This window comes from Equus asinus, chromosome 2 (genome assembly GCF_041296235.1).
Source record: "Equus asinus isolate D_3611 breed Donkey chromosome 2, EquAss-T2T_v2, whole genome shotgun sequence".
Classification (NCBI taxonomy): Eukaryota; Metazoa; Chordata; class Mammalia; order Perissodactyla; family Equidae; genus Equus; species Equus asinus.
This window is the reverse complement of record NC_091791.1, coordinates 122,665,419-122,688,197: the sequence shown is the minus strand read 5'-3', so window position 1 is coordinate 122,688,197 and position 22,779 is coordinate 122,665,419. Positions and strand designations below refer to the sequence as shown.

At 60.4% G+C, this 22,779-nt stretch overlaps 1 protein-coding gene across 3 annotated transcripts in view; it reads right to left on the bottom strand.

The window, feature by feature from the left end:
- Positions 1–273: 273 nt before the first annotated feature.
- Positions 274–22,779, bottom strand: part of ADAMTS7 (ADAM metallopeptidase with thrombospondin type 1 motif 7) — a 46,974-nt gene continuing 24,468 nt past the window's right edge. For 2 of the 3 annotated variants that reach the window (XM_044763766.2, XM_070497452.1), the window contains 16 exons: positions 17,837–17,981; positions 17,151–17,243; positions 16,597–16,742; positions 14,989–15,158; positions 14,548–14,681; positions 13,400–13,520; positions 11,926–12,170; positions 11,499–11,640; positions 8,951–9,077; positions 8,313–8,526; positions 6,579–7,985; positions 5,431–5,583; positions 4,788–4,961; positions 4,549–4,695; positions 3,343–3,505; positions 274–676 (listed from right to left, as the gene is read on the bottom strand). In XM_044763766.2, the coding sequence (XP_044619701.2) occupies positions 519–676; positions 3,343–3,505; positions 4,549–4,695; positions 4,788–4,961; positions 5,431–5,583; positions 6,579–7,985; positions 8,313–8,526; positions 8,951–9,077; positions 11,499–11,640; positions 11,926–12,170; positions 13,400–13,520; positions 14,548–14,681; positions 14,989–15,158; positions 16,597–16,742; positions 17,151–17,243; positions 17,837–17,981 (3,739 nt within the window). In that variant the 3' untranslated portion in view covers positions 274–518. The remainder of the gene's footprint in view (positions 677–3,342; positions 3,506–4,548; positions 4,696–4,787; positions 4,962–5,430; positions 5,584–6,578; positions 7,986–8,312; positions 8,527–8,950; positions 9,078–11,498; positions 11,641–11,925; positions 12,171–13,399; positions 13,521–14,547; positions 14,682–14,988; positions 15,159–16,596; positions 16,743–17,150; positions 17,244–17,836; positions 17,982–22,779) is intronic. The other variant, XR_011498190.1, reaches the window with a different exon arrangement.

Below are 22,779 nucleotides of genomic sequence, written 5' to 3'. Positions count from 1 at the left end.
TCCCCCGACCCCGGGCCTCTGCCAAGCTGTACCCCGTACCTAGAAAATCATCTTGCTGCCAGTTAGCCGACCCTCTGAGGCCCTGCACACACCTCCTCTAGGAAGCCATGCTCTGACTGCATTCTCAGCGCGCGTTCGTTTGCTCCTCCCACCCCTGACCTCCCCGAGGAGGAGCCGATGAAAAGATGCTTGTATGCTGGCGTTTCAGGCCGAGGATGGAGGTTGGGGGAGGAGTTTCTGACGACATTCCCCAGTCAAAGAAGCAGCCAGGCTCCGCTTTGAAACGGTAGATGCTCATTTATGTATAATAATAATAAATGTTACGCAAACTATTAGAATAAAAAAATACCTTTTCTGAGGAGACGGGGTCCCCAGCCTGCCGCGGGCAGGGGGGCGGGGTTAGCACCATTAGGGCGCGAGAGGCGGGGCTCCGCCGCAGCCCGTGGTGGGGCGCTGAGGTCCGTGTGTCGGTCGGTCTGTCTGTGCGTCCGTGCCCGGCCCTGGGGCCGGGGCGCGGGTCAGCGGCGGGCGGCCCGCTGATGGCCGCGGGAGGAGGCACCGCGGCCGGGCGGAGGACAGGAGCGGCAGCACTGCGTGCGGACGGCGGGCAGCTGGCAGCGGCCCAGCAGGCGCAGCGTCTCGCAGAAACTGAAGGACAGGCGATCCCGCTCGCAGCCTGGGGGCGGGGCGGGGCGGGTCAGGGCCGGGGGGCGGGGGCCGGGGGGCGGGGCACCCACGACCGGCTCCCGCGCCTGCGCCAGACTGGAGCGGCTTCTCTGGGATTTTACCTGGGCGTCTGCTCTCCCCCCCATCAGCCTTAAGGAGACTTCTGCAGTGGCCCCCTGCTTCTGGAGGGGCTCCCCAGGGTCTGGAGTTGCAGGTCTCCAGCTGTTGCTATCCCTGTCCCACCTGCCCTTGGCCTAGGCCCCCTGCAGGACACTGGAGAAGGGGCACTGCTGGGCTCAGGTTACCAGAGGAAAGGCCCTGAGACCCCACCCGTGACGGCTCCAGGTGCTCAAGAGAAGCAGAAGAGCCTGCCACCTCTCTCCATCCCTGCTCACCCTTGGTGCCCTGACAGGTCCTGGCACACAGCTGAAGTCCCAGATGCCTCCAGCCAGCCTGCAGTGGCCTTTGCCCCCACCCCTGCCACTTCACTCTGCCCAAGCGCACATGTCCTGCCAGACCACCATGACCCCCTGCAGCCACACGGGCTGTACTCAGACTCAGCTTCCGGGTCACAGACCAGAACAGTCTCATCAGCAAGCCCAGGCCCAGAGGCCTAGAGAAAGTGGGTATGACGGAGCCATAGAGCCCCTCAGCAGAACCCAGGCCTCCTGGGGAGGGACCGAGAGAGGATGAAGGCTGTGGTGGCTTGTCTGGGGCTGAGGCTTGGCTGGCCCTCCTGCCCTGTGCTTATCAGAGCCATTTGGGGAAGTGGCTTGCTTCCAGCCTCCTGGCCTTGCTCCCTCTGCCACTGACAGTCCCCAGCTGCTGCCCAGGCCCTGCTCACTCCAGCAGACATCCAGGGTAAGGAGGAACAGGGAGGCAACAGACGTCCCTGGGCCTGGGACATCCCCGGCCTAGCAAACGACACAAGGCAGCAGGCAGGCTCCTCCACCCACGCTTCAGGCAGCACTCTGAGCTACATGTCTGTAGACGTGCATCTTCTTCCTGCTGTGTGACCTCAGGCAAGCTTCTTAACCTCTCAGGGGGCCCCGTTTCCCTCCTGTGTCAATACCCCTGACCTCCACAGGCCAACGGATGTGGCCATGCTATGTCAGCTGCCTCACTGCAGTAACCACACACCCTGGAGCTTCCGGGCTTTCCAAATATCCTGCCATACAGCCCTGCAAACCATCAAAACATCCTGGGGACTCCAGGTCTCAGCGTCCAAGTCTCCTCCATGGCTGGTCTCCACCCTTGAACTCCTCACTTGGGATGGCTCATGGTTTGGTCACCTAACCACCCCCCACAATCCCCTCCCTGCAGCCCGCCCCAATCCCCAGGAGACCTGGCAAGCCCAGAACCTCCTGGGCCAGGCCTGTCCTTGGGTCTAGGCCCCAAAGGCCTCAGATCCCATCCTCTCCCACCGTCTGGCCCTCACCATCTTGGACCATAGCTGCCCAACTCCCCACTGGCCCTGAGCCTAGCATGAGGGGCAGAGAGGAGCCATGGCCCACCTTTGCCCCAAAGGCAAACACTGTGGCACCAGCAGCCAGCTCAGGGCCATGTGCAGCGGGCTCTCTGAGATGATGGTTGGATGAATGCAGAGGGCAGGGCGAGGGCAGCCGCAGGGTGGGTGGCCTGGGCAGCAAGGCATGGCAGTGAGTACTCTGGGCCTGGACAAGGGCTGCCAAGGAGCCAGCCACTGGTAAAGGCAGATTGGGGCAAATCCCTGGAGGCCCTGAATGCCATCCTGAGGGTCACTGACTCCATCCTAGGGGCAGGGGGCAGACAGCTGATAGGCATAGGAGCTGCTGGGTTCTCTCGAGAGACAGAGGAGGCCCTAGGCTGTCTTCCTGACTTCACAATGGAGCATGACAGTGGCTGTGAGGGAGAGGAGGAAGCCAGCCTTCCCTAAGCACCTCCTGGGCCCTTCATCCCAACATCTCATTTGTTTTCCCCACCCCACCCCCAAAGTCGGGGCTTATCAGCCCCTTTGTGCACAAGAAGTGGAGGCCCAGAGGAAATGGAGCCCAAGGCCACAGCTGGTGAGGGAATCCTAGGTATGACTCCAGGGCCATAGTTCCCACGGTGCTCGGCACTGCTGGGGGGCGCCTGGGGCTGCAGGAAGGAAGTCTGTGTGTGTGTCCAGAGTGATCTCTGGCTTAGCCCCTTCCTCCAGGAGGACCTAGCCGGCCAGGAAGCTGCCAGCTGCTGGGAGTTGGCAGGAGCCTGGGCGGGAGGCCCCTTCCTGGGGTTACAGTGCTCATTCTGGGCAGTCCTCCTCTGGCCAGGAAATGGACAGGCCAGAGCTCGGGTTGGGGGCTCCCCCCAGGCCTGGTCTCCACACAGACTTGGGGACATCCCTGTCCTTATTCTGGGAGATAATTGAGACCCAGAGGGAGAAAGAGCTTGCCCAAGGTCACACAACAACTTGGGGGCCGAGGCTGCTGCCTCCACACTTCCCCTGAGCTGGAGAAAGCTGCCTGCGGGCTGCCCACAGGGCTGGGCTCCCCTTGGCTCGGATCCCGGCACAGCCCCAGCTTCTATGTGGTACCCTGTGGCCTCATAATTATTGGTCAGCCAGTGCTTTAGGGGCAACGGTTTGATGGTTCCCATGTCCCCATTGTCCTTCCCATCCCCGCAGCCCCAGCAGAGAGCTGGGGTAGCGGCACTCACGTGGCGGCTCCTCCAGCTCACAGTCCTGGGTGCCACATGGCCGGGAATTCTCGGGCCAGGCCTCATGGCCACAGTGGTCACTGTCTTCCTCGGGCAGCCCTGTCTGGGTGTTGACACACTTCACCAGGCGCCGCTGGACACCACCACCGCATGGGGCTGAGCACTGTGGAGTGCAGGAGAAGGGGTAAGTATCCCGCTGGCCAGCCCTTGCATGGGGATCGGGTAGCCCCTGGGCAGCCGCCTCCTCTGCTAGGAAGCCGGCCCTGCCTAATGGGCCTCTCTCTGCTCCCAGCACCCCCACGCCTTAGAGCTCTGGCATCGCCAGAGCCCACCAGGTGCTCACTTGCAGGAGCTGAACCTGCCAGGGGACAGAGGGGGCTTGACAGAGGCAGGGAAAGCTGCCGCCCCACACAGGCTGGAAGATGCCGGAAAGGCCTGCGCAGGGGCTCTGGGGCTGGAGGACTTGCTGCAGCCCATAGGCTGCGTGAGGGAGGAGGCAGAAAGCTTCTCAGCCAGGGCCCACCACCGGCAAGTCAGGCTTGTTCTTATCAGTTGAGGTCTGATGTTTCTAAAAAACCCTAAAAATAAGTTTAATCTGTGCCCATGTTGTGCCAGGCCCTGTGCTCAGTACTCCATTGTGTGACTTCACTTAACCTTCACAACCCCTTTCCAGATGAGAAAACAGAGGCCTGGACAGGTGAAGCAGGCTGCTCAGAGTCACTCAGCTGCCAGTGGGACAAAGACAGGTTCTCAAACCTCTGAGCTCCAAACAGGCCAGGCAGGCAGGCGTCCTGCCCACCCTGACGCCTCGCTGGCCACTCTCCCACCCCTTCTGCCACTCTGACCTTTGCTGGGTTCCTGGAGCCCCCCATGTCCGTCGTTCCTGCCCCAGCACTTCGCCCTTGCTGTTCCCCTTAAAACCCTCCTTTGCATCACTGCCTTCTCCAGGTCCCAGCTCTAAACTCCCCTTTTCACGCCTTCCCTGACATCACAACACATCCATTTTTTGTTTTTAGTCGATTTCCCCGTGGCAGGCCGTAAGCTCCAGCAGGGTGGGGACCTCGTCTCGTCATCACTGTATCTGCAGTGACTACAGAGAACCTGGCACACAGAACACTCAACAATTCCTTCTCAAGTGGACAAAGGACTGATCAGCGCCTGCTGAACACCCGTCTGCCCTCCACACGCCCCTCCCCGGCCACTCACCCGGCCCCACGGCCCCACCACCCACTGTGTACAGGGGTGGGTGTTGCAGGGCCGCGTGGTGTTGGGCTTCAATGCCTCCTCGCAGAGGCCCGGCTCCGGGCAGGTCACCAGACGCTGCTGTTCACCACCGCCACAGGCCTCGGAGCACTGGGAGAGCAAGATGGGCAGGGACAGGGGTCAGGGCAAGGCCAGAGTCTGAGGATGCCCCCCTACTCCCATCCCAGAGCCCCAGGCCTCACCTCCCTCCAGGAAGAGATGTACCAGCTAAGGCAGGGCTGGGCCCCACAGGGCCGGCGGGTGGGTGGCTTGGCAGGCCCCGGCTGGCAGTGGAAGGGCCGCAGCGGCCGGAGGTCTTGTGTGTCCACACACTGCACATCCCGCATGGAGGACCCTCCACCGCAGCTGCGGGAGCACTGAAGGCAGGGAGATTTGTGTGGGCACACGGCGATGCGCATGCACACGCATGACCCAGTGAGGGGTGTGGGAGAGCAGGCAGTGGACCACCCCAGGGCCAAGAGCAAGTCCCTAAAGAGTCCCAGGCCAGCCATGGGCAGCAGGCAGGGAGGCCAGGGACTGCCACAGGATGGGACAGATGGAGAGAGAGGAATACAGGAGAGCTGGTGACAGTGAAATCCCGAGGGGAATGGAAAGTAAACAGAAAAGGATAGAGCCAACAAGAGAAGCAGCTCAGAGCAGGTCAAACCAAACCAGGATGAAAAGATTTGAAAGTGACTTGGAATTAAATATGAGAAAGTCCAAAGACGGGCCGCACAGAGCCCTGCCCCCTCACTGGTGGCTGCAGCTGATCCCACAACACAGGCCAAGGGCCCCAGGGCTCCACCCCGCACCCCGAGGCTGCCTGCTTTTTCCGTCCTCACGCACCTTGCTCCAGTTGCCCGAGTGCCAGGCGGCACAGGGCCGCAGGTGGCAGCGGCGGGCAGGCTGGGGCCGGCCAGCCTGGGCACAGTCCTCTTCCTGGCCGGAGCTGCAGCGCACAGACCTCCAGACAGCACCCAGGCCGCAGGTGGTGGAGCACTGGGGCAGGGGGCACAGAGGCCATGAGGGCGAAGCAGATCCCCCCACAGCAGGGGACTGCCCATCAAGGGGAGTGGGATCTCAGCAGAGCCGGGACCTCTCTTCTGGGCCTTGGTTTCTTCATCTGCAAAATGGGTACCTCCACCTCCCTCCCAAGGAGACCGTGAGGACAAAAAGTCAAATCCCCCTAGCCACCAACTGTCCCTGCTCACAGGGGACAAAGGTGAGGGGACCCAGCTGTCCTGGCAAGGCTCACTCCTTCCCAGAATCACTTGGGAAAGAAGGCTGGGTTCCTCACTGGGCCTCAGCTTGTCCTTCTCCAACCCTAAATTAGGGATCTGAACAGAAAGAGCTCACTTCTCCTACAGTGACAATCTGGGGGTGCTGGGTTGGGGGGTCACAGGCCAGCTACTTTCCATGTAGTTCAGACCCTTGCAGGCCCTGACAAAGCAGGTTGGAGCCGCTGAGGGGAAGACAGGTGGTAAGGGCCTGAGCCACACCAGGAGGAGCCAGGTGGAGCCTTGGGTAACCCTGCTGGGCCCCAGGGGACAGTGGGAGGAGGCTTCTCCACCAACACAGCTGCCTGGGGTAAGCACCCTGTCCCTGGGAGCATGCAAACCAGAGTATGAAAGAGACGTTCCTCCTGGCTGCCCCTCATTAGTACCTGCCCCCTGTGCTGCTCAGGAACGGGCCCCTGGGGACTCCAGAGACACAAGCAGATGGACCCCCTCACCCTACCCCCACTGCTCAGATGGGAAACTGAGGCCTGACACGGCAGACTGACCCCAGGGGTACATGGAGGGCAGTATGACACCCTGGACAATGCTCCTCCCACCCACCACTGGCTGTCAGTTCCCTAATCCTAGGATCCCCAGCACCCCAGGAGGCAGAACAGACAGGGCTTTTGTCCTGCTCTGCTCATTTTCAGATGAGGAGACTGAGCCAGCGAGGTCCTGCTCAGACCCCCAACCTACCCTGACCCCTGCACCACTTGCCTGGCTCCAGTTTCCTACTTCCCAGCTGGCATTCTTGGCAGGCAGCAGGTCCATGTGGGGCCCCTCCTTGGCCAGGCTGGGGTCCAGAGGCTGGGCCTCAGGGGCTCTGATGCTGTTGGCCAGACTGTCCTGAGCTGGTGTGGAGAGGAGCACAGAGCTTGGGGGTACCTCAGGGCTGGGGGACTCAGGCTGGCCTAAGGGTCCCGGGCTCAGGGCAGTTACCCAAGGCGTGTGCCCTAGGCCAGTCGGGGCCATCAGAAGGAAGGTCCCTGGCACTGCCAGGGTCTGCAAGTCCTGTGGGGCCAGTCCTGGGGTTGAAAGCGTGGGAGTCCCCAGCTCCAGGGGGCTGTCCCTGCCCCAGGTCTCTGGCAGAGCAGCTGTGGGAGGAGGAGGGAGAGGAGCTCCCCTGACAGTGGGCCACAGCTCACTGTCCACAGGCACCAGGCCACTCTCCAGAGCTGGTTCCCAGGCCACGGTCCCACCTGTCCACAGCTCTACCATGTCAGGACTAGGAGAGGAGTGGGTGGTGCTGATGGAGGACAAAGGGGGCCACGTGGGGCTGGGTCTCTGGGGCAGGTGGGGCACTCTGCCGCCAAAGGCCCCCTCATTGTCCTCAGAAACCTCATTGGTCCTCTCCCACCATGGAGGGGGCGGCTGGCTCTGGCTCTCCTCTCTTCCCAGGAACTTGTTTTGGCTCCCAGGGGCAGCAGGTGTCTCCATACCGACTGAAGTGGAGGGCCAGGGTAAGCTGGGGGGCCCAAGGTCTGGGGCCCCAGTGTGGGCTTCCTCCTCAGACAAGAAATTGACCAAAGGGTTCCCGGGACCCTGCTCTGAGGGGGTGGATAGAGAGTAGCCAACCTGGCTGGGCCAAGGGGCAGGAAACCAATCTCCCAGTGCCCCCTCCTCCTCAGTCCCAGGAGGCTCTACGGCAGGCGTGGGGGTGCCCACGGGGGGCTCAGTGGGACTGCTTGGGGGTGGGGGCATCCAATCCTCTGTGCCCACCAGGTCTGGGTCAGGCTCCTCGAAAGGCCTGTAGGACAAGTCCTCGTGGAAATTAATGAAATTGTAGTCATAGTAGAAGTCGTCAACGAACACTGGCCCCAGTGGGCCGGGTGCAGAGTCCTCCTCCTCCAGGGCGTTGCCCATGCTGGTGGGCTCAGGCGACGAGGGAGGTGGAGGACGTGGGGTCAGGCGGCGGGGCAGGAAGTCGACCTCATTGAAGAGCTCCTGGCTGGAGAAGCCGCTGCCCGAGCCTTCAGGGCCCAGCGTGTCCAGGGCCCGCAGGCAGGGCGGCAAAGGGCAGGTGGTCTCAATTGCTGGTCGCTGGGTCTCATCACAGGGGACACCAGTGTCGTTGGTGCAGAGGACACTTCGGTGCTGAGTGCCTGCCCCACATGTCACTGAGCACTACAGGGGAGCCAGGATGAGGGGTTCAGGTGGGGAGAAGCTGGGGCATGGCAGGGTACCCTGCCCACTGCTGGATGTCAGAGTGGCAGAGGCCTCAGCCAGCCCTCTCTGGCCCTGCCCAGCTGGAGACCATGGCTTGTGGCCATGCCTTGCCAGGGCATCCTTGTCCCTGAGGCTTTGGGGACAGGAGATGGACCTAGAATGCCCCAGCCTCCCTCCCACCATGGCACCCGGCAGTAAGGGCTCCCTGAAGGCTGTCTCTGCCTCCCTGTAGCCAAAGATGGACAGTGGAGCTGGGAGCGGGCCCCCTCCCATCCTGACACTTACCTGAGACCAGTTCCCCACGGCCCAGGTGGCAGGACAGGGCACATCCCGGTTGCAAGGGGTTTCGGCAGGGGGCCGGGGAAGGTGTTCACATGCAGGTGGCTCCAGGGCGCTCTGCTCATCCAGCCCCACGCTGCGGATGCAGAGCACAGCCCTGCGGGAGAGGCCCCGGGGCCCACAGGAGCTGGAGCACCGCTGCCACTCACCTGCCCACCACCTGCAGGGGCACACATGTGGCATCAGCATGGGGATGGCTGGACTGCCAGGCATGCAGGCTTCAGCAGGCTCAGGTCTAAGCCGATGGGACATTTCCCCAGAGCTCCAAGCCCAGGTTGGCACCCTGGACCCCGAAGCCCAGTGACAGAGCTCAGGCCCCTTTGCTCCTGCCACCCTCACTCCAGGGGGACCCAAGCAAGACCTGAGGCCTGAGTTCACATCCAGGGATCCAAACACGAGTGACCAGGGATGTCCCAGGCTGGGGTGGGGGGCAACCAGAGGCTGGGGCTTCAACCTTGGGAAGAGAGGCCAAGAGCCCGGCTCCCTCTGCTCCTCCCAGGGGCTGCCTGATGTAGGGCCCACAGCAGGACCAGGACACCTGGGAGACAGGAGCCTGGTGGGCGCAGCAGTCAGGGGGTGCTCACCGGGCGGGGCAGGGCTCCTCACTGCACTTCCTGTGGCGGTCATCGGGCCGGCCCAGGGGGTCACAGTGCCTCTCGTCCACGGGCCCAGCCTGCTTCTCTGTGCAGTAAACGCTCTGCCTCTGCATGCCTGGGGGGCCATGGGGGCTCAGCCTGGACCTGGCACCAGGGTGCCCCTTCCCAAGCTTCCTTGCACCCAAAGACACAGCCACCCCCACTCTGCTCAGAACCCTCCCAGAACAGGGCCTCACTGCCTTTGTCCGGATGAAGGCAGGCCCCCACTGCCCCTCCTCACTGGCCTCCTGGCCTTCAGTCCCGCCCCTGGGGAGGCAGCAAAGTCTGGAGGTTCAGTGAGCTGGGAGGACTTGGGCAGCTCCCTTGGCTTCTCTGAACCTTGGTGTCCTCATCTGTAAATGGGAGTAATGATAACACCTGCCTTGGAAGCCCAACTGTGAGGATAATGTGTGGTCACGAATGTGCAGGCTCAGCCTGTGCTGGGCACATGGTTCAGAGCTCAACAAGGGCCAGCTGCTGCTGGCATCCAACTCCAACCCCAGCCTAAGCACCACCTCCACTGTCCACACCCCGCACAACAGGGTCAGTGCCCAGAAAAAGACTGAGGAAAATCATCAGAGCACCCAGCTAGGGGTTCCTCTCCTGCCCTGTAGCCCCACTCCCTGCCCCGACACTACTTTTGTTAGTGTTCCTGTCCTTCACACCCTCTGCCACTGTCTGCCTCTGGGCCTTTGCACGGCTGTGCTCTTCACATTCAATGTGCACTCCCACACTGCCTGTGGAGGCCCAGCGGCAAGACCAATTCTAGAAGGCTCTGCCTTCACCCTGTTCCCCACTTAGCCTAGAACAGCACATTGCCCCTGCCCTGAGCCCCCAGTCCTGTGTCTACCCCCATCCTTCCTTACTAACAGAATTTTGACTGTATTCAAGGTAACACTGGACCTGCTGCTGAAAACACTCCCCATCACAGTCCCCTTGCAGCTACCAGGGTCTGGGACACAGTCCTGCCAGAGCGAAAAAGCCAAGAGTCCCTTGCCAGGAGCCAGCCCTTTGCCCCTTCTGCTTCCTGCCTAGAACACGGCAAGAGGCCTAGAGGGAGGATGCTGTCTTGTGACACGCATGGTGGGGAAAGCAGAGCTGAGAGGGAGACAGGTCCTGGGTCCCAAAGGCACTGCAGGCCGTCCCACCAGCCTGGACTGTGCAGCTTGGGACTTCCATCCACTGGAGACAAATAAACCCTCATCTGCTCCAGCCACCACTCGTCAGGATCCTGCTACTTGGTGCCCAAGACATTCCTAATCCGTCCACCTGTGAAGCAACCAAGCCGCTGAAAGACAATCCCCAATGTCCAGTTCAGCAAGTGGATTTGTTTTCACATTTGTAAATCTAAGGACACTTCTAGGGGATAGGATGCTTTTAATAGCTCTTGAAGATTTTTGCCAAGTATTAGTGGATCATTTTGTCATCATAATAGCATTTTAAGGAATGTTCAAATGTCTCTTCCCAGATTCCCTAGACACTGACATCCCTGGACACTAAGGGGTAGAGGGGTGGCGGGAGACTGAAGGAGCCATGGGGCAGAGGGTGAGAGTTAGTCAAATTATTATACATTTTATAAAGCGTTAAAAGAAATAAGTGAGGGGCCAGCCCAGTGGCATAGCAGGTAAGTTTGCACGCTCTGCTTTGGCAGCCTGGGGTTTTCGGCTTCAGATCCTGGGAGCAGACATACACACCATTCACTAAGCCACACTGTGGTGGTGTCCCACATAGAAAATAGAGGAAGACTGGCACAGACGTTAGCTCAGGGACAATCTTCCTCACCAAAAAAAATAAAAATAAGTGAATGTGGTGAATGGGCCATTGGGCTCAGAGGCTCAGAGCTGGGGTGGGAAGATCCTTGTCACATCCCAGCTCCCTCCTCCTGTCCCTGCTGCATTGCTCTTGTTCCTCGTCTTCCTCCTCTCTGGAGAGGCTCTCCTGGGGCAGTATGCCAGGGAGCCTCAGACTCTGGGCCTCCCAGGAGGGTCTGGGAGGGCTCCAGGGAGGACGGGGTCCCTGGGCAGCCCCTCTGTGGCAGGAGCTGGGGGAGGGGGAGGAGGAGGAGCCCAACCTGCACCACACCCAGCCCACAGGGTATGTGGGGGGCTTCAGGTAAGGCTCTGGGAATATGAAAGGGTCAGGTCTCCAGTATGGAGCAGAAACTTAGGCACAGGACCTGCCAGAGCTGAGCAATGAGAAAGAAAGTGAGAGGTAGCCGGTGCCTCTGTGGGGAGAATGCCCTCAGCGGAGACACACTGAGAGCTCACCATGTGCCAGGTACCATGCCTGCCTCATCTCATTTACTCTCCCAATGCCGTACAAGACAGGGCTGTTGCAAGCCCCATTTTATAGATGGGGAAATTGAGGTCCAGAGAAGCAACATTCCAAGCTCACGGTGGCCCAGCAAATAAGCAGTGAGCTGGAGGCTGAAGCCAGGGGTCCCTGCCCAGAGACAAGGGCCCTGCTGGGCAGCAGCTGTGCCCACCCCTCTCCTCACCTGTGCCACAGGTGACTGTGCACTTGGTCCAGGGCCCATAGTGCCAGGAGAACTCAGGCAGCTGGACCTGACCGTGGCCATCCGCCTCCCTGTGGATGGTGTACTCATAGCGCACCCCGGGGTTGCTCTCCTGGAACAGCAGCTGGGGCAGGCAGGTGGGGGGGCCCTGTGAGTATGAGGGATCCTCTCCATCCACCCGGGACCTGCCACCCAGAGTAACCATCCTAAAGGAGCTGATCCCTGCCACCTCTGGGGACCTGGGGCTACCCCACGGGGCTGTTTTAGAGATGGGGAACCCAAGGCAGAGGGCCCAGCAGTAGGGCCAGGCCCAGAGCCAAGCCCCATGACTGCCTCAGGGCTCATTCCTGCCCTGGGGGCCCGGAGCCTGCAAGCTCCACCCCCTGCCTGGGCCTCGGGAGGCAGGCACCTGGATCCAGACAGGCTCATCGGTGGGACCCGGGGACGTGAGGTTCTCCCAGTTGCCCGTGCGTGCGTATGTGAAGGTGGTGCCCGCCACCTCGTAGTCCCCGTTCCACTGGATGGTCCAGCCACCATTGAGGAAGTACTTATCCGGGTCCTCGCTCCGCAGGGCCAGGAAGTTGGCAGCCTCAGCCACCTCCTCGATGCGGATCTCACGAGCGCCGGCTGGGATCAGCCCCACGTCCACATACCCTGTGGGCCGGGGGAGGTGCAGAGGTTGTGCACAGAGGGAAGCGGGCTGGCTCCCCACCTTCTCTCACCTTTCTTCCCACTTGCTCCTGCCTGCCGATGCCAAAGACTCCACCATTAGACGATTTGGAGCTCTCCCGAAAGGCAGACCTTGGATCGGTCCCAGGTCACCAAACCCTCAGAAGAGCTCCTCAAATCCCAGCCCATGCCGTGTCCTGGAGACCTTAGCTGGTCTCCCTGTCACAAGGCTGGCCCATCCCCTACGCTTGGGGCGAGCAAGACCTTTCTGAAACACCAAGTTGACTGGGCCTCTCCCCCGGGGACATCCTCCTCACTCCTGCACAGCCCGTGTTTGGCGTTCCACTTGAGGAGCACCCACCATGGGCCTGGCCTTACTCTAGGCTCTTTGCCCCATGACACAGGTACAGCTGTCATCTCCATCTTACAAATAAGAAACTGAGGCCCAGAGAGGTTAAGTCACTTGCCTGAAGGTTCTGCTCGGATATGAATCAGGCTCCATGGTCTGAGCTTTAACCACCATGCCAGAGTGCATCTCTGGGGTGACAGCTAAGCTTCTTGCCTAGCATTCAAGGCCCCATCTCCCTCACAGGTCCCCAGACACAGCATACGCCTTCTCGCCTCCAGGCTTTGTTGTCACAAGCTCTCTCCTCCTCTGGAATGCCTCGCCCCATCTCATCTGCATCTTTTAGGATTCAGCTCAACATCCACCTCCTACAGAAGTCTTTCCTGACCTCCGGGATCAGGAGCTTCTTCCTCAGTGGTTCACAGCCCTCTGGGCCTCCCTCCACTGTATCTGTCATGCTACAAGGTTCTGTCACTCTGTCAGACTGTGAGCTCTTCATCTCCATGTTGCTTTCACCTAGCACAGTCAGCACTTAAGCAATGTATGCAAAATACGCCCCAAGGTGGGGGAGTGGAGCTGGTGGGTCTCTGAAGCTTCCTAAGAAGACAGTAACCCTCTGAAAGGGCTGAGGGCCACTTGTAAGCCTGATGGGCCCAGGCTGGGGTCCCTGGGGCAGGACTATGAGGGCCGGTCTCTGCACCTGGGCCAAGGTGCCCCAACTCCTGCGAGGACCCTGGGCCAAGCAAGGCAGCTTCCCTGCTTCCCATCTCTAGCCTGGGTGGGGACAACGTGGGCGGAGATCAGGAAGATCAGGAAGGACCACCAGGTTAAAAGCACCCTGCCCCTCGCCAGTGGTCCCAGTCCGTACCGAGGCCCTCAGCTTCCTCAAAGGTCCCGCTCACAGTGTGACAGGTGGAGCCGTTGCCGTGGCACACACCACAGCGGTCCTCGACAGCACCAGAGTCAATCTCCAAGTCGCAGCCCACATTCTGCAACAGACGAGGAGGGGAGGCCCCTGGTGCTGGGCTACTGGCCACCAGTTCTCGGGCCCCAGCCGCAGGGGCCTGCCCAAGTCGGGAGGAGAGAGCTCAGGGCAGGGAGCAGGACCTCACTCTGGGCCCTGCCCCACCCCAGTTGTGCCCTCTGACCCCAGGTGAACCCCTCTGCCTCTCTGAGCCTCAGTTTCCTCCCATGTGAAAAGGGGGAGATCAATCTGTGCCATAAAGGCGTGTTTGTTGGGAGATCACATGAGAAAGAGATGGGAAAAGTTTCATCAAAGGCTACAGGAGGCAGGGGAGCTGGCACACCACGGGCTCCTGACCAGTGTGGACAGGAATTTCCCAGAAACAGGAATCAATGTCCAAGGCACTGGGGGTTAGCACCTCCCTGCTGGTCCTCCTCTGAGCCCAGGCCTTTACGCCCCTGGCCTCATTTCCCAGGAGCAGGGGCAAGAAAGTGGCTGGGCTGTTTTGTTGAGTGGGGAGGAAAAGCTACTGCTGTTGCCAGAAATAAGAATAAGAATTGCTAGCAAATACTGATACATAGCATCCTTGGCCAGGCTCTGAGCCCTGCCTCACCCATAACCACCTGTTAAATGACCTCATTTAACCTTGTGACATGGACAAGGATCGTCTCCTTTCTACAGCAGAGGAAACCATTGCCTGGAGTCATCCAACCAGCAGGAGGTCGAGCCACAGCCTAGACTGGTTTCTGGCTGGGGCTGTGCCGGCAGGCAAGCATGCACGGAGAAGCCAGTGGCAGGGATGAGGGAGGAAGACCACCAGCAGAGGCAGAGGCTGGGGGTGTGAGTACCAACTGTGCAGGCTCCAGTGCCAGCAGGAGTGGCGGGGTCTGTGCTGACAGGTGACCAACAAAAGGTTCCACTAACAGAGTTGGCAAGACCAATGGAACAGCCTGAGACGGGTGGCCAAAGGAGGGCCAGGAGGACCCAGAGGAGGACCACCAGGGGGCTGAGGACAGGCGGTGCTGGGAGACCCTCTTCCTATCCAGGCACACCTTGCAGATACCGTTGATGCAGAGGTCACGGCTGGCCTGGCCCTGGTGGCAGGGTGTGCCGTCGACCACCGCGTCCCGCAGCTTCTCAGCAAAGTATTCGTTCGAGGGCCGGCAGTGCAGCTCGCAGGGGTTCACTGGGGGCCCAAGAGGAGGAGCCATGAGGCACAGCCAGGGCAGGAGTCATGGAGGCCACTGGGATGATTGCCTCCATGACCCGCAGCAATGGCAGACCAATGGCTCCCAAGCAATCCAAACGTGCTGAAGGCTCCAGCTGAGCTAGTGGCTATCTGCAAGCCCGCAGACGGGGAGCCGGGAGGGCAGTGCAGAGCAGCCCAGGGCTGGGGTGGGGAGTGGGCCTCCTGTCTGTATCACTGGGTAACCTTGGGCCCTCAGATCTCTACCCTTCTGGGCCTCAGTGTCCTCTTGGGTGGCAGGACTCACCATCATTGACCACGGGCACCCATGTGTGCAGCTGACCCTTGTAAAGCATAGCATCAAAGTGGCTGCACTGGACGTGGCGGAAGGAGGGGCGGCCAGCGGGGCAGGCACGCGGGTTGCAGAGGCGGAAGCGCTTCCGCTCGCCCACGCAGTATCTGCCCTTGTATTTGGGCCTGTGCAGAGAGCGGGGGAGGGGTTGGGTGAGTGCATGGGGGGTGCCTACCGAGTACCCGCATCCGGGAGTGGGCCCTCGGGGTAAGCAGCTCCTCCTGCACCCCCTACACCCACAGATTCCCACCTCCCACCTTTGCTCATCCTGCTCTCCTCTCGGGTACACAGCTTCCAGCCCAGACACTCTCCCTCCCTGTTTGTAACAATCTAAGGGAAGGTGGCAGCAGGAAGCCTGGGTTCTGCCACCAACATGCTGTGTGACCTTGGGCAAGCCTTCAGCCCTCTCTGGGCCTGATTCCTCATCTACACCTCCGTTTTCTCTCTATAAAATGGGTCTGGGACTGCCTCTTCAGAGGGGTGTTGAGAGGCTGGGACAAGATGCTAGAGTGGCTGCTGCAAGTCTCCAGCGATCTGATGAGCCCATGTGTTGGCTGACTTGTTCCTGGTGGCAGCACCCCAGCCCAGGTCAAAAAGAAGCCTTCTGGGCCCTAACCTGGCTGACAGGTCTGCCCCTGAGCACAGCACCTGAACCCCACCTCCACCCCAATCTGGGCCAGGGTAGCTGCCCCCAACCTGGCTGAGACTTGGAGGCCAGAAGGCGGGAAAGGGTACAGGCCTTTTGCAAAGCACAGGGCCCTAGATGGGGCTGGCTCTGAATCCCATGCCCACCCTGGGGCAGCCTAGTGCAGAGGGCTCATCCGAAGGAGCCAGCAGACCCTCAGTCTATGGTATTACTGGCCCCTGCATCTCCCTGAATCTTTACATCATCCCTCTCAGATAGGGAAACTGAGGCTCAGAAAGATGAAGTCACTCACCCCAGGTCACACAGCCATACCTTCCACGCTGACCAATTCTCCCAGCTGTCCCCAATTTCATCTCTGACCCAGGTGTACCTCTGCTGCCACTAAGTGGCTCCTATTTACTGAGCGCTTACTACGGACAAGTCACAGGGTCACATGCTTTACCTGTATTGACCTTAACAATTCCACTAGGTGGGCACTGCTGTTACCCGGTCATATAGTTTCTCAGGAAACTAAGGCCCAGAGATAGGGGTAGAGAAGGCCCTGGCATGAGAAGTGGAGAGCAGACTTGAACCCTGATCCATCTAAGGTCCAGGGTCTAAGCTCCTAGCCACCGCCTTCTCCTGCCTCCTCTAGCCAGTTGTTGCTTTGCTGTGTGGTCTCTGATGAGTCTCTCCAGTCTCTGGGCCTCAGTGTCCCCCTCTCTGCAATGAGGTCAGCAGTGGGGACTCTGTCCTCAGCCTCCAGGACACTCCCTAGAGTGACTCGAGGGGGTTCTGAACACTCCAGGCTTGGTCTCTATGGGGACACTTCTGAGAACAGGAGGCTGGGACAGAGCTGGCTGCCGGCCATCAGCTGCCTCTGCACAGGGCCCTCGATCCCACCTGCCCCAGGCAGCCCAGGCTGGCCCCACACTCACACAGGCTGTGTGCACTGCCGCTCGGCGCTCTGCACACCCACGCCACAACTCCTGGAGCAGACGGACCAGGCGCTCCAGCCGGACCAGCCACCATCCACGGCCTCGGGCCGGAAGCCCACAGGAACGCACTCCCCATTCAGACACCACTGCCGAGACAGAGGGAGGTAAAGCAACCCCACCTCAAGCCCATCAGTCATCCTCACTCCAGTGAGAACAAGGCAGATAGAAGGCCTGGAAAGGCACAGAGGGGAAGGCCCAAGGAGTGGGGGAGGCCCCCTTCCAGTTACCCAAGATCCAGGCTCCATGGCGGAGCTGAGCAGGGAATGAAATAGAGCCCTGTGCTGACTCTCTGAGCTGAAGACATCTTGGAGAATCACTGAGTCCAGCCGGCCCCAACGCCTCCATTCTGCAGATGGGGACTCGGGCCAGAGAGGGCTGGGGGTCTGCTAGAATCCTGAGCAAGTCTGTGAGCCAAGGCTGACTGAGAGCATGGACACAGCAGGGTGTCTGGACTCCCACTGTCCCCTCCAAAGCTGGACTGGGAAATACCCTACCTTGCTCTCCCCACACCTGGTACCATCCACAGCTGCATCCAGCTTGGAGTGACAGGTGGTCCCGACAGAGCACCAGAGTGTGTGGCAGACATTCTGCAAGAAGGAGGGCATAAGCCACACTCTCACCCGCTCCCCGGTGCCACCACCTGCCCTGCCCCCTCACAACCCCCAAGAGTCCCCTGGGCACCCCTCCATAGGGTGGCACATGGTAGGGGTCTGCAGATGGGACCCCCAGAGGTCCCCTCTTGTCTTCTCTGGACCATGTGGTGTTTGGGGGCCCTGAGGCTCGGGTCTGCTGCTCAGAGCAGCTTCCAGCCTGCACATGCCTCTCCTAGACCCAGCCCTCTCGTCTGGAAACAACCCCATTAGAAGTCGCAAGGTCTCCGTAACATGTCTGTGGCCTTCACTTCAATGACCATCCCCAGGACCCTACAGTGCAGCTTTTGTTTTACCTCTTATAATCCAGCTCCAGGAGGCGAGGGGCATGGCCGAAGTCCCACAGGTGGTAAATGGTCCACCCAGAATTCAGACCTGGGTCTGTGGCCACCCAACCCGAGGCTTCTCCCATAGTCCTCTTTATGTCTCATGGGTGTCACATGCCAGCCGAGCCCAGGCCGGGTGGGGTCTACAGGCTGGTGAAGGCTGCCCCCTGCCTCCTACCCCCACCCACACACGCCCACACTCACATCCATGTCGTCGCAGAAGGCAGAGTAGGCCCCATACTGGAGGCGGCACTGGTGGCTCACATCATAGAGGACGCCGGGTGGCACCGAGGGGAAGTCTATGACATCCTTGGCAGGAGCATCATCCAAGCACAGGCCCCATCCGCGGCTGTAGAGACAGGACAGGTGAATGGGGTGAAGGGCCACCTGTCCCCTGGGTTAAGGGGACAGCCTGAGAGACCCATTCAGGGAGGCCTTGGCTGGGCTGGGAGGGCAGGGGAGACAGGAAGGGGCATACAGCCCTAAACTTGCAGGAAAACTCCAGCCTCTTTGCTTACCCTGGCCTATGCTCTGACTCAGCCTAGCAATCAAGGCTCTCCTGGCCTCTCCCTTTCTCTCCTGGGCACTCCAGCTGGCTGAACAATTTATCCCCACTCCCCAACGCCAGGCCTTTGCACAAGCTGTTTGCTCCACTTACAATGCTCTCCCCACTCCTCTACTGGCAAAGCCTCAGATGCCCTTCCCTCTGAAGCCTTCTGGACTGCCAAGCCTCTGTGTGGCCTGCTCTGACTCCTGCGCCACCACCCCTTGACCCAGGGCCTGGGCCATCTCAGACAGGGATCTGGAAAACATCACGTCACAGTTGATGCTACACTAGGCCTCTTATGGTCCTGTCCCGGGCTGAGCCCTAGGGTCATGTGTGGGAGGACCAAGGCCTGAAAGCTGCACCCTGCCGGGACAACCTGGGAAGGAGCCCAGGGGCAGTCCTACCCGCCTCCCTGTCTGCCTCTGTCATTCCTGCCTTCCCTGGCAGCAGCAGAGGAACCATCACAAACTCCTGCTGCTGGTGCCCAGCGTGCAGATAAGGCTGCCCAGACCCTACACTGCCAGGCAGGGAGCAAGGAGGCAGAAGGGCCCTGGTGAGGATGTCCCAAGCCCAGCTCTGGCCCACTTCTGCCATGAGTCACTCTGCAGGCCCCTTGCCCACAGCTATTGCCTCTGGGGGTCAGTGACCAGCCTGCTGCCCTTGGCGGCCCTGGGCAAGCACCCACACAGCAACCCTTAGGAGCACCAGTGCACTGCAAGCTGACCAGCCTGCCCCAGGGCTCACTGCTGTCCTGGAGGGATCAGAAGAGGGGCCAGGGGCCTCCCTCGGGGCAGCAGTGGCTTGGGGGCACTGAGCCAAGCAGACAATCAGGGTTGGGGGCAACGGGTAGGGTTGGCCCAGGCAGCAAGGACTTGGGCAGAGGCAGCAGAAGGAGGCAGGACCTGTGGGACTTGGGGCCCCTGGCCGGGCAGAGTAGGGGAAGGCAGAAACTCTCCAGTATCGAGGTTTGAGGGCAGCTGGTGCCAGATTGGGCCATGATGAGCAGAGAGTCCTGGCTAGGATCGGGGGAGGCACAGCAAAGGACAGAGGTGATGGATGCTGGAGGCTGGCAGGGAAGGAAAGAGGAGATACACCATTGGCCGTAGAGAGACCAGGAGAAGATGGAGAAGTCAAGAAACAGGCCAATGAGTACACTAGTGTGGGAGAGGCTGAGGGGGTCAGCTGCTGGGGTCCTGGAGTCCAGCCTTCAGAGGCAGAGGTCTGGGAGCCGTGAGACCCAGGGTGGGGCGGTGGTCTGTGAAGTCTCCTGAGTCCCCTGGCTCAGGGCAGGCCCCAGGCTCCACCCCGGGGTGCCAAGCACAAAGCCTCAGTGACTAGGGTCTTGCTGAGGACTCCGGGGACCTCATGGCATCACCTGGACTAGCTGTGCTAGCTGGAAATGAACCCTCCAAAATGGATGTTGGCAAACGAGCAGCCGCTGGGTCCTGCCCTCTGCCCTGGACGACCACCAGCCAGGCTGGCCCTGGGGGCTTAGCGGGCGCCTTCTCGTTTGCCCCTCACATCTTGGGCAGAAGACTATCACCACCCTCTTCTTACACACGTAGGGCCCGGGCAGTGTGTCACTTGCCCTGGGTCACGCAGGAGGATGGCGGTGGGCAGGATCTGATGCCAGGCCCTGCGCCAGCACCCACGCATGTCCACTTGCTGGGCTGCCCCCAGTACAGGGCTCCTTCCATCCAAACAAGAGCTTCACCATCAAACACTTCACCCCAAATATAAGTTTAAAAACACGGCAGCTGAGAGAGAAAGGAGTTTTCTGATTGCTGGCTTCAGCCTGCGGGCTCCCTGGGCCTGCACCCTGGGGCAGAGCATCAGCTGAGGCATAGGCAGGGCTGGGGGTGGGGAGGGGTGTTTGTCAGCCTGGCCCTGGGGCTCCTTCTTTTTCTCTGGCAAGCCGCTACTCAAGATGTGGACTGGGGCGCTCAGCCACCCCTCTGACTCAGATCCTACTCCTCCGACTCAGGGTCTGGCGTGCCTCGGCCTCATGCCAGCAGCTCCTGGGACACACCCAGCGTTGAGCTTCCTGGCTGGGACCCAGTGCTGACTTGCCACATGTCAGCTCCTGTGGGTCTGCTGCTGGGTAGTCAGAGCAACAGCAACCTACTGGGTTCATGCTATATGTGCCTGAGAGGCTGGGGAGCAGGGGGTGCTGTCACAGGACCCACTACAGAATCAGGGCCACTTGGGCCCAGGTGCTGACTAGGGTGTCAGAAACCCAAGTTCTACCGTCTGCCCAGCTATAGATGCTGTGTGGCCTTGGAGCATCCTTCACCTTCTCTGGGCCTTCATGTCCTAATCTACAAGAGGCTGAGACAGCCTGTGTGATCGCAAGCTACAGAGGTATAAACAGCAGCTACAAACAGTCACACAGGCGGCCAGCAGCCAGCCCTTGCTGCCTCTGGTCCACTCACTGCCAGGCTCCTCATGCCGCCGATGCACGGCGGATCCCCAAGCCTATCAGTCCCGCCCCTCAGGCCCTCCTCACTCTAACCACGGTGGGGCTGGGTGGCACCGCAAGGGGTCAAGCAGACAGTGGGTGGCTGTGGTCAGAAGCCTCACGCCCACCTCAAGGACTGCAAAGAGCTGCCGCCACCTAGCGAAAGACCTGAGTGCCCTCTCCCCTTGCCACCCCTGGGGCCTGGGCACGGAGTCACCGTGAAGTGAAGGACCCAGCACGCATGGGCCTGTGGGAACGCTGGCTTCCAGGGCATGAGCCAGCAGGGCCTCCCTCCCCGCCCCCAGGGCCAAGTAGTGGCTCAGGAAATGCTGTTTCAGGAAGGACCTCTCCACAGGGTCCCTAAAGCAGCTCTCAGCTCAGAAAGGCTCTTTCAGTTCTTCAGGTCAATCCTCTTGGACCGGCCAATGCCCACGGGCTCCAGAAACTTTCCTCCAGCCCCCCCACCACCTCCTGAAGATTCTCCAGCCCACCCCATGCTCCCACAACCCCCAGCCTCGGACCACGCCATGCCCTGCATCTGGAGCATCTTTCTTCCCCAGGATGCTCCTAATTAGTCTTTAGAGGGTAGCTCCGAGAATCCTCCTCAGAGGTAATGTCCCTAACCCCAGGAGGGGTTGGCGCCCCTCTCCAGATTCCTACAAACCCCATAAGGGCTGTCTGTCACAGCACTAATCAACCCACAGTATCACGTCTGTCACCCCACATGGTGAGGGCCTTGAGGACAAGTACCTCATCTGTCTCCTTTACCACAGAACCCCAAGCACAGGGCACTTTAGTGTTTGTTGCCACAGCAAGTGTGAGTTTGAGACCAAGTGGGAAGTGCTCACGTCCGGGTCTATGTGGCCTGATCCACATCTATCTGCGTGGGGCCGAAGAGCGCCAGGTCCCGTGGGGATAGTGGGTGGTCTGTGTGTGCTTCTGAGCCTCCCTCAAGCTCCAGGAACACTGCCTGAGCCCACATTTGCTCCTTCTATGGTCTTGTTCACTCTCTCCCCAACCCTGCTGGGGTAGGGCAGGTGTCCTATCTCCCATCCCACCCCCAGCAAGGAGATGCAGGGTGTAGGGGACACAAGCCAGGCTGGTGCCCCATCCTCACCCCGAGCACCCCTCTCCCTCCACCTGTCCTGGGCTTTGTGACCCCCCTGCCTGGCCCCGCAGGATGGAGAGGTAAGAGGGTGGGCTGACCTCGGGGAGATGAAGTTCTCCCCCGTCCCAAGCACCCCTGCCGTGGCGAGGCGTGCGTCTCCCTCTCTCTCTGCCTCCACCCAGCCTTCCAGGGATCAGGGCTCTGGGAGGCCCTGGCTGGCTGTGGCTCCCACCCTTGCCCCAGGCCCCGAGCCAAGTCCCTCACACATTCCAGCAGCAGAATGAAGACAGAGACTCATCTGTCTGTCTGTCTGTCTGTCCTAGAGCCAGGGTGCTAGGCAGCCCCCTGGGTGGGGGCAGCTGGGAACAAGCCCTGAGGGTGTTGCAGGGGCAGCTACTGTTCTGATTTTCCAGTCATTCTCTCATTCTCTGGCCCCATCGGGGGATGGGACACACCCTTGGGATTGTTTTCAGCCCTGCTCTCCATGGCCAGGCCACTGCCCTGGTTCAGGTCCTCGTCACTTAGCACTCGTCACTTAGCACTCAGCAGCAGTGATAACCATTAGCACTCACTGAAGGCAAACCATGTGATCAGCACTGTGCTCCACACTTCACAAGCTTGCTCCTTAATCCACGTGGCAACCACGAGGCAGTCCCATCATCATCCCCACTCTTTGAGGCTGCAGGGCTAACCTCTCTGCCAACACGGGTAGAAGCCTGGGCCGGAGTTCAGGGTCTTTTTTTTTAAATTTTTTTTTAAGGATTTTATTTTTCCTTTTTCTCACAAAGCCCCCCGGGGCCTAGTTGTGTATTTTTTTAGTTGTGGATCCTTCCAGTTGTGGCATGCAGGACGCTGCCTCAGTGTGGCCTGACGAGCGGTGCCATGTCCGCGCCCAGGATTCGAATCGGTAAAACCCTGGGCCGCTGAAGCGGAGCACACGAACTTAACCACTCGGCATGGGGCCGGCCCCAAGAGCCCAGGTTCTTAACCATCATACTCAACTCTTCCCTGCTTCTAGTCCCACGCCCCTGCAG